Here is a 15,131-nt window from a genome sequence, read left to right as displayed (position 1 = left end):
GGCCTTGCTAATGATAAGCTATGCGATGATGCTATGCGGCGGCCTTGCTAAACGATGAGCTAGGCGATGAGACAAGCCATGGTGAACGCATGGTGGAACGTCTTGCGTTGCTAAGGCTTGCGGTAATAAGGTTTATGAGGTTGGTTGCATTGGTCTTGAGCAAGAGACTATGGACGTTGACAAGCAACAAGGACATATATGCGTTAGTCAAAAGGGATGCATTAGCAAGAGCCTAGGAGATGGTAAGTTATACCATGAGGCATTGAGTTAAGAATTAGGTTGACCCAAAGGTCATTATGCGTTGGTGATGTGCTATGTGCCAAGGACATCCGAGGCATGTGGACGCATAGGACAAGGCTTGAGCAAATAATATGCGGTGCAAGAGGGTTGGTCATAATCCTAGTTGAGCACATAGGGCAAAAGTAAGCCATGCGGTAGAGGGCATGCGGTCAAGGAGGAGCCTTGTGAGCATCTAGCATATGCGACCAAGTTGCATCAAAGGGATGCACAAGGTAAGGTTGCATTAATTGGAAATGACACAATCGAGGTTAGTAGGTCGCATATGGGGAAAGGTGCGGCAATGGCTTGAAGGGTGTTATGTTGAGATTTAAAGACACCGCAAGGGCACAAGGTAAGGTTGGATGAACGCATATGAAGTTAGATGGACGCATATGAAGTCGGATAAACGCATATGAGATTGGATGGACGCATTCAAGGTCGTCATCCGAACATGTGGCTTGTTAGGAAGAAATCTTAGGCCTTAAGTAAATAAGGTGGATGCACAAGAAGAAATGCAAATTTGAGGGCTATGCATTGGTAAAAGGGGAAGAAGGCACCTTGGATTGCGATGACGTAAAGAGTGCGTTAATAGTGTAAGGAAAAGACACTTGGACATGCAGCCAAGTAGGAGGTGTCGGCCTTAGGGGGATTTTGGATGCCTATAAATAGGGCCAAGGACTTCAGATGATAACTTGGTTTCTCTTCAAAGGATATGAAGGCCAATTGTGAGGAATCTATGCATTGATGGAAGAATGCATGCGTTGGTAGCAGAAACCATGCGTCGGTCATGAAGTTCCAAGAGGAGGAGATTCTGTCGGACAAGAAGGTCTGGAAGTAGCATCAACTTGGGACGAGAATATCTCCCAGAATACTCTTGCATTTGAAGTGATTCTAAAGCCACCTGAAAGCTAGAAGAGTCTAGTTTTTTAGGGTAGGACTGCTGGAGAAGAACCATCAAGGAATTGGGTTTGAGAATGAGGAAAAGACAGAAGGGTCGAGCTGTTAGGTAAGCTTGGGGCAGCCTTGATGTTTTGATGATTCCGGCCAAACCACAAAGATTTCTAAGCTAAAATTTTTGGGTAAGCTTTCTGAGACATTTTAGAACATGTTTGCAGAAGAAAGTAGCTTAAAATAAGTTCTGGAACTATAAGTAATCTAAGCTGATAATTGAATCTGGAATTTAGGGTTCAAAAGGGAACCAAGGAAACCTGAGGAACTTCGGAAAGGAAAGATCCTAACCAACCAAGGTGAGTGGTGTTGGGGTTGATGCCCTAAAGTCTCGTGTTCTATAGTTTGTAAACAATATATATGAACACCTGTGATTATTAATATATGATATTTACTTCACATCTTGTTGTTTTGCTCGGTTATTTGTTTTATTTGTTTTACCACAAACCAATAAACATAAAATCCCTGGTTATCTCTGTATGTGACTCAAGCATGTATGTGGTGACATACAAGTGGATCATGTCTTGAGTGATAACCAAAATGGTTTGTAGTATATGGATATAGGAGGGAAGCCTTATCCTAGTAATGCTATGGACACGGCCCACTTTGTGGAATGGTCACAAGTGTTGTGACTTGCCACAGATGGTCTGATCCTAATCATTCGTGTTGGGGACATGTGAGCAGGGGCGTCCTATGCAAAGAGTTCGTATAAGACCTAACCACGAAGTGTTAATGTCTCGTTATGTAACACCGTTCATGATAGAGACTTCATTTCACTAGGATGACCATAGGTAACATGACCTCAATCCTGAGTGAGTTGGGAACTCCTGCCATTGAGGGCAGTCCTTTAATTTGTATGGGTGCGAGTGGCCAAGTCGCCGATTCAAACTTACCATTTTTGGGATTCGTCTGATTTAGGAGTTGGGAACTCAACTACACAAGATGGAATTCACTCCTTCCCCGAGGTAGGGGTAAGTAGATATATGGCTCCCTTAAGGGTTGATTTCGGGGCTTGAATGATGTGGCGCCACACACCTTCTCTTGGCCCGAGAGGTGTTCACACATAGTTGGACTATGTTGTATTGTTTATTAGAGAAATCAGTGGTACTTAAGAAGTGAGATGTAACTACAGGGGCAAAACGGTAAATTGGCCCGATTGTACTTACGAGTATCTGTGAAGGGTCGTCGTACTCATGATTGATTACATCTAATGGACACAGAAATATATCTGTGGTAAGAAGAGTTCAACTATTGGTCTTTAGTGGAATCACTGATAGTTAACAGATGGTGAATCTCGTGGCTAAAGAGTTTAGTCAGCTATTCACGTACCATTAGAGCTTTGAGCCACAGGTTCATTAGGTCACCTGGGTAGCTTGGATAAAGTCGAGAACCAGTGTTTGGGTTAATTTGAAATGTTCAAATTGACAAGAGAAAGTACAATTATATACGATATAATTGGAATCGTTAATTATATATGATATAATTGGCTAAATGTATGAGATACATTATTTTGGAGGAAATTAGATATAAATATGATTTATATCAAGTAGAGGAAAAATACTATAATAGATATATGATATCAAACTATAGGATATAAATATAATATGATTATATTTATTAATTAAATTAATTGATTAATTATTTAATAATTAACCAGTTAATTCATGTATGAATGTGGGAACGTGGGGGCTGCGAAGATTAAGGTAACCGGTGGCTTAAAGATTGAAAATCATTTTCATTTTGAAGAATGAATTCAGTCGTGCTTTGAGATCCCGCACCCAAAAGAAGTCGTGAAGAGAACGATCAGGAGAGCCTATACGATAGAATCTTATTCGTCGAAACGATCGTCTAGTTCACGCGTTCCCTAAACGATCGTATGCCAATTTCCTAAATGATCGTCCAGCTTTTCCTAAACGATCGTGTAGCTCTACTATACGATAAGCGTCTCTGCTATACGATAGCAGAGTTCTTCTCGTGTGCACTTATCGTCTACACGAAATCTTCTCCTCCGTCCTCTACCAAACTCACTAGAGCCCACTCTTTGGGTTTTTGATGTCGAGGATACTCGGGTTTCCCTTATGGTGGTGTTGTCCCCGCGACCTTGTTCATGTACATTCGGATCGTGCAGTAACAGTCGAAAGACTTGCCGGGTGCTGGTAGATCGGTGGGAGTTTTCTGCTGTTGTGGGTTCACACAAACGAAGACTGTCTTCCTCTGGTATGAACCCCTTTCTCTATGTTTTATCGTATTCTGAGCATTCTGTTGATGAGTTTAATATTCATAACTGTTAGTATAGAATGTATATCGTTTATATTTCAGTCACTGTGAAATCGGAGCGATTTAAGCCCACTCATGGAACTATCGGTATGAGGTCCTTCAAGTGGTTATTCCATTGTTCAAATGGTTGATTTCTATACATATATGTGATTATATGTATAGGTTGTGTTTGATATATTGGCATGATCGGGAAATATGTTTATCTGGATATTTGATTTGTATTGTTGTCACAATGCGTGTATATTTGCATTAGGAAATGGGATTCATACCCAGGATATTGTTAGCCTGCTTGCGGAATGCTTGGCTGGTATTGTCAGAATATCTGGCTGGGATTGTCAGCGTACCCAAACATGGCTAACAAGAAATGTTGACATGTGCACAGTGAACGGGTTATAGGGTATTGAGCTTGTGTCCACGTTGGTCATCACGGGTCATTCGCAAAGAATACCCGGGAAAAATACATAATCATGTTAGGGTTGTCCAGCTGACAGGCTGGGGTGATTACATTTTATTATGTGATTGTTGTTGATCGTGGAATTGTATTCCCAAAAATGAATTTCTAAAATCAAACCTATGTTTGTTTAAAATTGCCACTCACTGAGCTTTGTAGCTCATGTTTTCCATGTTTTATGTCTTTTCTCCCCCAGGTAGCGAAAGGTGAAGAGTTCCAGGGTGCTGCTAAGGTCAAGGTCTGCCACAAGCCACAGTTACACTTTCAGAGGTTTTTAAGAATGGTTGTTGTAAACTTTTAATTAAGTCTTGGAGTTGTATGAACATTATATTGTTGTAATATAAAATGGGCCTATTTAGTCAGTTGTTGTTATCTCCTTGACTTTAAGTTTACTGAGTGTAGTAAAGAGGTTCAATTGGACAGTAGGTATCACGAAAGGGTAGTATCTGCGGTCCTTCACCCCTCTCCTTGGGCTCAGGATTGCGGGCTCGAGGCGGGATGTGACATTCAATGCTATACACTACACATAAATAGGAGAACCTATACATAGAGTTTTTCACTATACGATTAAGAAGATTCCTATACGATAGTTCTTCCTTAATCTTCTTCCTCCTCTAAACTCACAAACTCGCTCCTAACCAAAATAGTTATAGCCCACAACTCTTGGGTTCTCACCTCAAGTATATCGAGGACTCCAAGTGGTCGTGTCTTCTATTTTGGTTCGAGTCTTCTTGAAGAAAGTCTTCAAGGTTGCTGTGTTTGAGGTTCGTGATCGTTCAAAACCCTTCCATTATGTCGAGGTTCCCTCAATACTTGATGCTTAATTTTATGAAGTGGAAATGTGGATGCTATGCGTTGACGAAATTATGTTGTGCACTCAAGTTTCCCTAGCGAAATCGAAGTGTAAATTCCTCTGAGTTTCCTGGTAAGTCCAGGGTCGAACAAAGGGACTTGTGAAAATAGATTGCGTTGGTAATTTTTATGAAGAACTTTGTGGTAACCGGTTAAAGAAATAAATTGTTGGGTCTGTTGTTTGCGTTGATGAAAAAAATAAATAAATGCGGCGGAGTTTGAAAAGAGTTGATAAACGGGAGATGCGATGAATATGCGGTGAACGGGTTAAGATGGGTTTCGGCTAACACTTCCTAGAATGCGTTCATGCTTTGTGATCATGCAACATACATACAATAGTAAACCATCTCTCGATACGAATGCTACGACTTCTAATATTAGAATGTATATGATATATGCGATAAGTTTATAGGACCTACACATAAGCCTCTATTCTTATTTATGCGATGACAGGATAACACACACACAAATAAGGCAACCCCATAATATCATTCCTATCTCTAGGTTGCATGCGATGCAAGTTGACAAACAGAGCTTATCTCTAAGTCTCTATGTCTTGTTTATGCAAGTCTAATCTTGCTCTTTCGAGTCCAGATTCTAACCTAGCTCTCTCGAGTCATTAGGTTCTTTCTTTAGACTCTCTCTCAAGTAACTCTAAAGGGTATTTTGCACAGCATAAAATAAGACAATCGTAAGCAATGAACTTCCTAGGTCATGTTAGCTTAGTTCTTCTCAACTCATTCGACTAGTTTAGCTACTCATGCATATTAAGAGAGTGAACAAATGTAGAAATAGAACTTCCATTGTATAAATATGAAGATGAAGTACAAAATAACAATGCAAGTATAGAATATAGAGCCTGGTAGCAATCTCTTGTTGCCAGGCGTTTACACTGTTTTTCTACTCGTGCTCAAAATGATAATCTCGCTCTCGCGAGAGTCGATCCGCTCTCTGCTTCTATGCTTCAAGGTTCTCTCTCGAGTTGCCCTGTGCGATCTTCGACGCCACCACTCTTCTCTTGCTCCGCCTTAAAATAAAAAGGAAATCTATGGACAGCGGTGTGAACTTGTGGAACAAAAGATTGTAAAAACAATGAACCCCTTCTCTGAAGAATGCCCTTAGTATTTATAGAGTATCCACGGTGAAAGGTGGCTTCTCTTTCATGGTTGTACAAATGGGACAACTTTAATTCCTGACTGATGCGCCGAATAATTGTCACCAAAAAGTTGAATGTACTTTGTGACCGTTATCGGCTATCAACTTAATTTGGATTCGACTGTCATCAGCTTTCTATCCCATCGCGCTTAATTGGCCTTTCACCCAGATGCGCCCACCATGTTGCGCTGACCAAGTTGTGGCGAACCTTCTTGGGCGAATGTTTGCGAGCACAATCAATGCAAAGCCTTGCGGTGAAGTTGCGCTCAACCAATGATTTCCTATGATCGCAATTCTTGCTTTGCGTTAACGCATATTCTGCACAAAAATACAAAGTTCAACTGTTCTAATGCGCTGAACGCATGCGACCGCAATATTATGAAATTAATGCTTAATGGACGCAAGTTAACATATTTCATCAACGCAATCCAACATTGTTTAAGAACTTAGCACTATGATAACGTGCATTTCTGCCCGTTATCAATACTTGAGGCTAGAAGTTCTAAAATCAGGAAATCCTCTCTCGAGCTCAAACCATCCTAATAACTACCCATCGATCCGAACCTCTGCTATCGTTTGAATAGTTACAACATCAAGACCCTTCAGTCACACCCCTTATTATTCTAAATTCACTCTCATGCAATTTCAAATAACAGTCTAAATTATTGGGTCCAGTGAATTAAATTCTCTCTCGAGACATCTAATTAACTTAAGTTCATTCAATTAGTGGCCAGTTAATCAAAAGCATTAAGCACAAACAATTTAGGAATCTATGCAAAATCAATTAATTGTAAATTCAATATTCAAAGTAACATCCCTAAAATCCACAAATACCCTAGAATAAAAGAGTTTAGCCATGCATGATTCCGATAACAGTATTTAACAAAAAAAGAACCATCATGGTGGAAAATAAATTAACAAAGAAGAACGATCTCCCTTCAATAAGTTTGAATCCTAATCACGATCTTCTTGACTTTCGCCATGAATACTGGATCGTTCTTCAATAAAACTGCACGATCACGATCAATCTTCCTACCATGATCAAACTAGAAATGCTCTTAGATCAACTCTCAATTGAAATCTCGAGTCTTCAACCAAAAACGATCAAAATTGCTCTGTTTCACTCTTGTACGGATTAGAATTTACGTAAAATCTATCAAAGTGGGTTCTCTATTTTCCTCCTTTTCTCTCATTTTAAACCTGGCGACGTAATGCTGTTATTTATAATATGCTTGCAACATTGCAATGCTGGCGTCATGCTAGCCACACATCAAAGTCGTAGCATTGCAACGCTGCCCTATTCCAAATTGCTCTCGGGTCTGCAGTATCAGGGAGCAGCATTGCAATGCTCTTCCAACGTTGGCTCCCCTAAATTGCCTTCCAAATTTTCCTTTTTTTCTTGATCTTGGGTCCTTGGTTTCTTCCTAATTCCATAGCCAAGCCGTAATATCTCAAAATTGATGTTTTGTCCCGATTTTTTTTATCACTTTCACACAAATTACTCCTGATGCTCAGTTTCCTGAAATTACCCAACAAACCACGTCAAACTAAATACAACTAGCAATATTAGTTCTAAACTTGAAGGTAATAAAAGCACTTTCTAGATGCTTTTCAGTAGACCTCTAGTGGAGAAGAAGATGAACCCAAGAAATAACAACAATCCTTCAGCAGATGAGCTCACAATGCACATAAAGGCATTTGAAGATCAAGAAGAAAGAACGCCTGGATCTGCAAGTCATTCCCACCCAAGCACGTCTAACGCATGCGGTGCAACTAAGTGCACCATTCTCCAGACACCTACAAAAGAAATATGACGAGCAATAATTCAAGCATTTCCTTGAAATTCTAAGGCAATTGCACATTAACATTCCTCTTATAGAAGCCTTTGAACAATTTCCAATGTACGTAAAATTCCTTAAGGATGTTCTAACAAAGAAAAGAAAAGACAGTAGGTTGGAAGTAGTAGTGTAGATGTAGGAATGCAATGCGTTGATCAACAATAAAATTCCTGAGAAGCAGAAGGATCCAAGCAGCTTTACGGTCCTTTGTTCAATTGGAGGGATAGACGTGTGTGACCTAGGAGCAAGCATTAACCTCATGCCCCTTTTAATTTTCAAGAAACTCGGAATTGGTGAAGCGCAACCCACTTTTGTAACACTTCAGCTCGCTGACAAGACAATCACGTACCCTGAAGGAAAGATTTAAGATGTTTTAGTGAAGGTTGACAAGTTTATATTCTTAGTAGATTTCATTATCCTAGATTATGAAGCAGATCGGGATGTTTCAATCATCCTTGGATGCCATTCCTTGCCACTGGGAAGGTATTGACAGACGTACACATGGGGGAGCTTACTATGCGTGTGGACAACCAAGAAGTAAAATTTAATGTGCTGAATGCATTGAAGTTCCTTGTAACACCCTGAATTTTTTCTTAATATAATTTCAATATTTTCTAGTATTAGAGGGCATTTTTGTTTAATTTTGGAAATTCAAAATGTTATTATTGTGATTTAATTGCTAAGAAAGGGGTGTTTCAATTTAATGGTTTAATCGAAGGGAAGTTATGGAAATTGGAATTTTAATGTCACATAAATTAAATTTGAAATTAATGTCAAGAATTAGTTTCATTTTGGAAGGAAAGGATGTTTCAATTTAATGGTTTAATTGGAGGGAAGTTATGGAAATTGAACTTTTAATGTCACACAAATTTAATTTGAAATTAATGTCAAGAATTAATTCATTTTGGAAGGGGGTTATGTCACACAAATTTAATTTGAAATTAATGTCAAGAATTAATTTCATTGTGGAAAGGGGTGAGTTAAATTCTTTGTGAATTGAAAATTTTAAGGGAGAAAAGGATTAAAAGTTGGAAGCAAGGTCTAATTGAAGAAAGATTTTGGAGATTGGAATCTTGATGGTGGTTGTTGCTCAGGCTTCATTGGGGAATTGAATTCAAATATTGATTATTGAAGACTGTCGCTTGGATCGATATCTGAATCTAGTATCGAGGTAAGTAATCTTACTACTGGAACTGCCCACGGGCCAGACACTAGATATATGCTAGCATGATAGATGAATATTATGACAGAACAATAGCATGATAGACGTATAGTATAGTATGATCGATGTATGTTCTTGTATGAGGATCTGAAAGATTTATTTATGCACGTAGATACTTGCATGCTAGCATGAGATGGTACTTGATTCCATGAGGTTGTATTTGATATGAGGATATTGAGGCATATATGTATGTTGTAGAGCCATGATGTTGATGTGTATATGTATGTTATAGAACCATGTTGTGATACTTGCGATGTTGAGACTGTGATAGTGTCCCTACTAATTAGTTAGATGCCCACTATATATTATGTTTCCTTCGGGATTCACCAGAGATTGTGTTTCCTTCGGGATTCACCAGGGGTTGTGTTTCCTTCCTTCGGAACTCACCAGGGGTTGTGTTTACTTCGGGATTCACCAGGGGTTGTATTTCCTTCGGAATTCACCAGAGGATTAGGTCCTACGGAACTTACTAGAAGTAGTGCACATACTTAACTAAGTATGATAGAAATCAGTTTTTCATGTATGTATGTGTCCCATGAGGACTAGAGTAGTTTAAATGTTCCACCAGAGGTAGGCATCTAGAGGACATAGATGCCTAGCCTGACCTTAGTAATGGGGTTACTTACTGAGTATTTTATACTCATCCTTTCTCATGTTGTCATTTCAGGTAAAGGCAGAGATGCATCGGCGATTAACAAGCGGAATCCGTGATCGAGCCTCTGAAACCAATTCTATGCTTCCACTCATGATATTTAGATTTCTTTTCATATTTTTCAACTTTCAGTTTTGATGTTTGAAGCTTACTACTAAGATTTGTTTTCAGAACTATTTATTATCATTTATGATTTATGGGTACCCTATCGTCTGTTTTTAATATTTGAATTTAATGAATGTGTTTTGAAATTATCTTATTTATTTAGCATTTAATTCACTATAAAAGGGTGTCGTTTTAAGTTCCATGCATGCATGTGTTTAGTAACAACCTAACTTGAGTCCTAGGGGGTCAGGTCGTTACAGTTGGTATCAGAGCCCATGTTTTGGGTTCTGAAGACTGACTTACTACGTAAGTCTAGGTAGTCCCTGTGGCCCAGTAATGGATTCCTCGTCATCGCAAGGTACATCTTATCAATTATTAGTTTTATGGTAGTTGTGCATTAAAATATTTGTTTAGCTTAAATGCACTAGTTATATTCTAATGCTAGGTGAATGACTCGTTAGAAGTTATTATAAGCGGATTATTCAGGTACGACGCTACAAAAGGAGAAAAAAATATAAAATTATGAGGTCACTTGATACTAGTTTATCTCATGGAAATTATGTTAGAAACAAACAAATATATATCTCAGTTTAGAGATCTTAAAGATTGATGAAACTATGTACAGTTATGACAATTTAGGACTAAAGGTATTTAAATGTTTAAGCCAAGAAATGAAATTTTCTAGATAAGAATTCATTAAGGACTAGTGTTATGTTGTTTTTTTTGTTTTTTTTGTTTTTTTTGTTTTTTTGGTTGAGTAGTGCAAATTGTGTTAGTATAAATAAATTCCTTCATAGGCCACATACTTGAGTATAAGGTTAAAAGTTGTTTTATGGATAAGAAGGAGAAAAAGAAGAGACTATGGATTTATTAAAGGTTCTGAGATATTAAAACCAAACATTTTGAGAGGAATCTTGGAAAGGATTAATAAGTCATAATCACTTTGGTAATACTACGACTTGATGGACTAGGTAATGTATGTGTAGTGACATGAAGAATTCTTTTAAAATATCTAGCTAAGTTGATGTCATTAAAGGAAGCCAAAAAAGTTGGACATGAGTTTAGACTTAAAGGGGATAAAGAAAAGTGTTATTTGTTTGGGTTGAAGGATTATTTTAGAGTACCTAGATTAATTAAATCCATAGCCTTATTGTGATGAGGAGATCAAAGTTGGATAAATTTGAACAAACGAAAGTCTTTTGGAGTTTAAAAGCATGAAAATTAGCAAAGGAGAATTCTACAAGATGAAAATTCTTAGCGAGAGAGATAAGACTTATGGAGAAGTTAAGTAAAATATACTTTAGCAGAGAGATTATGTTCCACTTGGAAAGTGAAAAAAAAAGTATCCAAGAAAGGAATTTAATTTATTCAAAACTTCTAGTTAAGTATGGTTTGGAGGCATGATATGAGGGGTTACAAGGAATTTGTTTTAGGCAAAAGAAAAATATCTCATTATCATGTGGAACTTTAGGAGAATATGAGTTGGATGGAAAGATAGCTTACATAGGTGATTGGTGTGGAAATTTGTTTTAGCACAAGAATATGTTACCAAAATAAAAGGTTGAGAAGGGATAAGCTAAAATGGAGTTTCTAGTAACAGTAGATGTTCAAAAACTATTGACATGGTATGTTGAGGCTTCATTAGTTAAGAGGTAAACCATTGAGAGCATTAGTAAGATTTAAGGGATTTTGACGTAGTGTACAAGTTCGAAACATGAACTAGCAAGACCATCAATTTGATTGAAAAAAAAATTAATCCAGCTCAAGGTAGACAAAAGTGGTATATGCACAAAAGTAAGTAAGTTGGATCTTCCAAAATCACCATTGCCATAAGGGATAGATTGGTAATAGAGTTGAGTTGATAACAAGAAGTTGCTATAGGTGGGTTTGGAGCAGTACATGATAGTATGTTTTCCCTTGCATGGGCAATGAATTAACTTGCTCTAGGGAGTACGAGTAATTCAAGCTATGACTTATGAACCAAGAAGGTTTTATCGTAAAAACTAACTTCAAGGATCAATAACGGTTATTACGAGATTATGGAAATGAGTTATTAATTGACCGATGCTTTAGCATCTAGGGACTTCAAAACCTCATTTTCAGAGGGAATTTTAGACTCATCCGCAGTAGGGTCTAAGTAATGATATGTGATTGTTTTAAGGCTAAAGAATAATATGAAGATTGGCTCAAGCAAGTTTTATAGCCCATGACAGTATAGAGCCTCATGATGAGTTTCTCATGAATGTGAGACTTAATTAGACAAAGTTATTCTCAGACATATAGACCCTAAGAAAGACATCATAGTCGGCACTTCTAGAGTAGAAGCAGTTTTTTCAGTTGACTAGATTTTTTCTGGTATGTATCTTCAGATGACGCATTATATAGTACGACCAGTTTCTCCACTACATATATGAAGTTTTACCTGTGACAAAATGGTAAGTTCAGATATTCTTAAGTTCACGATAGTTTTCATGGTTCTCAGCTTGAATGTGTTAAAGTATTGTTGGTTTCTGCATCATAAGTTTCATAGTTATGAATGGAAGGGGTTATCACACCTCTTTTGATGCTAGTTTCAGCTGTGTCAAATGACGACCCTTGTTTTACATCTAGTTTTTTTTTGGAAGAGTCTCCAGTTAGTATAGGGTACTCGATTGGATTTTATACAGCTTTTCACCCATAAACTGATGGTCAGAAAGAACGTTTGAACCAGAAATTGGAGGATATGTTGTGCACTTATGCGTTAGAGTTTTCAGGGAGTTGAGACTCTCCCCTGCATTTGATGGAATTTGCATAATAACAGTTATCTGACTACCATTGGCATGTCATTCTTTGAAGCCCTCTATGGGAAGAGTTGTAGGTCTCTTATGTGTTGGGATGAGGTAGAAGAGAGGAAATTGCTAGGACCTGAACTAGTGCAAGCCACGAATGAGGCAATACAAAAGATCAGGGCTCATATACAAACAGCTCAAAGCAGACAGAAAAGCTACGTCGACGTGAGACGTAAGGACCTGATATTTGAGATTGGTGATAAAGTGTTCTTAAAGGTGGCACCTATGAAGGGTCGGAGTTTGAAAGGAAAGGGAAGCTAAGCCCGAGGTTCATTGGACCTTTCGAGGTCTTGGAACGAATTGGTCTCATAACTTACCGATTGACACTGCCTCCATCACTTTCTTCAGTTCATAATGTCTTCCATGTTTTGATGCTGAGAAAGTATGTAACAAATCCGTCCCATGTAGTTGACTTTGAGCCATTGTGATTGAATGGCAGCTTGAGTTATGAAGAGAGGCTTATGCAGATTCTCGCTAGAGAGGTGAAGATGTTACGCAATAGGGAAATAGCAGTTGTAAATATTTCGTGGCAGATTCACCAGTTCGAAGAGGCCACTTGGGAACGTGAGGATGAGATAAGGACCCAGTACCTATAGCTTTTTCAGGACGAACTTTCGAGGATGAACGTTCTTTAAGGAGAGAAGTATGTAACATCCTGAATTTTGTTCTTAATGTAATTTCAATATTTTCTAGTATTAGAGGGCATTTTTTGAATTTTGGAAATTCAAAATGTAATTATTGTGATTTAATTGCTAAAAAAGGGGTGTTTCAATTTAATGGTTTAATCGGAGGGAAGTTATGGAAATTGGACTATTAATATCACATAAATTAAATTTGAAATTAATGTCAAGAATTAGTTTCATTTTGGAAGGAAGGGGTATTTCAATTTAATGGTTTAATCGGAGGGAAGTTATGGAAATTGGACTTTTAATGTCACACAAATTTAATTTGAAATTAATGTCAAGAATTAATTTCATTTTGGAAGGGGGTTATGTCACACAAATTTAATTTAAAATTAATGTCAAGAACTAATTTATTTTGGAAGGGGGTTATGTCACACAAATTTAATTTGGAATTAATATCAAGAATTAATTTCATTGTGAAAGGGGGTGAGTTAAATTCTTTGTGAATTGAAAATTTTAAGGGAGAAAATGATTAAAAGTTGGAAGCAGGGTCTAATTGAAGGAAGATTTTGGAGATTGGAATCTTGAGGGTGGTTGCTCAGGCTTCATTGGGGAATTGAATTCAAAGATTAATTATTGAAGACTGTCGCTTGGATCGATATCTGAATCTAGTATCAAGGTAAGTAATCTTACTACTAGAACTGCCCACGAGCCAGGCACTAGATATATACTAGCATGATAGATGCATATTATGACAGAACGATAGCATGATAGACGGATAGTATAGTATGACCGATGTATGTTCTTGTATGAGGATCTGAAAGATTTATTTGTGTACGTAGATACTTGCATGCTAGCATGAGTTGATACTTAATTCCATGAGGTTGTATTTCATATGAGGATATTGAGGCATATATGTATGTTGTAGAGCCATGATGTTAAGGTGTATATGTATGTTATAAAACCATGTGTTGATACTTGTGATGTTGAGACTGTGATAATGTCCCTACTGATTAGTTAGATGCCCACTATATGTTGTGTTTCCTTCGGGATTCACCAGAGATTGTGTTTTCTTCGGGATTCACCAAAGTTTGTGTTTCCTTTGGGATTCACCAGGGGTTGTGTTTCCTTCGGGATTCATCAGAGATTTTGTTTAATTCGGGATTCAACAGAGGTTGTGTTTCCTTTGGGATTCACCAGGGGTTGTGTTTCCTTTGGAAATCACTAGGGGTTGTGTTTTTTTCAGGATTCACCAGAGGTTGTGTTTCCTTCGGGATTCATGATGCGTTATTTTATGATGTCAAATTATGGAGGAAATGCGATGATGGAATTGCATTGAGCAATCAAGTTTTCTTAGTGGAATCCAAGTGTAAACCCCACTGAGTTTCCTGGTACGTCTAGGGTTGAACTCGGAGACGAAAAACAATATGCGGTGGTAATTTCTTGTAAGACTTTGCGGTAATTAGTAACTCAAATAATTGTTTGGTTTTGTTGATTGCGGTAATGAAAAATAAACAAATGCAGCGGATTTGAGGAAAGTTTGACTGTGTGGATGAACGGGTTGAGAAGGTCTTTAGCTAGCATTACTTGGGAATGCATCAGACTATGCGATCATGCTACACCCATGCACAACAAGCCATTTTCCAATGCGAATGTGGTGCTCCTAAGTCTAGGACGTATGTGTTGAATGCAAAAGTGTCCATAGAGCTTATTCCTAAGTCTACTTTTTTTCCTATGCGATGATGCAAGATGCACAAAGGCAAGGTGACCGCAAACAATCATATCCTATCTCTAGGATGCATGTGATGCGTTAATAGAAAACAGTGCTTATTCCTAAGCTCCTAGTTCTTGATTATGCATTCTAATCTCACTCTCCCGAGCCTAGATTCTAACCTGACTTT

The 15,131-nt window shown here is 37.9% G+C and overlaps 1 protein-coding gene across 1 annotated transcript; it reads left to right on the top strand.

Annotated features, from left to right (window-relative positions):
* The first annotated feature begins 12,598 nt into the window (after nt 1-12,598).
* LOC150029855 (uncharacterized) lies at nt 12,599-13,203 on the top strand. Its single transcript, XM_090310314.1, has 3 exons — nt 12,599-12,779; nt 12,824-12,989; nt 13,047-13,203. The coding sequence occupies exons 1-3, from the start codon at nt 12,599-12,601 to the stop codon at nt 13,201-13,203; spliced, it is 504 nt and encodes a 167-aa protein (XP_090166440.1).
* The last annotated feature ends 1,928 nt before the right edge of the window (nt 13,204-15,131 follow it).

The sequence above is a fragment of the Benincasa hispida genome, unplaced genomic scaffold, assembly GCF_027475165.1.
Source record: "Benincasa hispida cultivar pf3 unplaced genomic scaffold, pf3_genome.v1.1 HicScf865, whole genome shotgun sequence".
Lineage (NCBI taxonomy): Eukaryota > Viridiplantae > Streptophyta > Magnoliopsida > Cucurbitales > Cucurbitaceae > Benincasa > Benincasa hispida.
The sequence above is the reverse complement of the archived record's forward strand: the minus strand, read 5'-3'. Positions and strand labels throughout refer to the sequence as shown.

Coding starts and splice junctions, on each gene's coding strand:
- LOC150029855 (XM_090310314.1), top strand. CDS start 12,599: ATGTCATTCTTTGAAGCCCTCTATGGGAAGAGTTGTAGGTCTCTTATG. Junction 12,780..12,823: donor AAGCTACGTCGACGTGAGAC/GTAAGGACCTGA, acceptor GTGTTCTTAAAG/GTGGCACCTATGAAGGGTCG. Junction 12,990..13,046: donor CATGTTTTGATGCTGAGAAA/GTATGTAACAAA, acceptor ATTGAATGGCAG/CTTGAGTTATGAAGAGAGGC.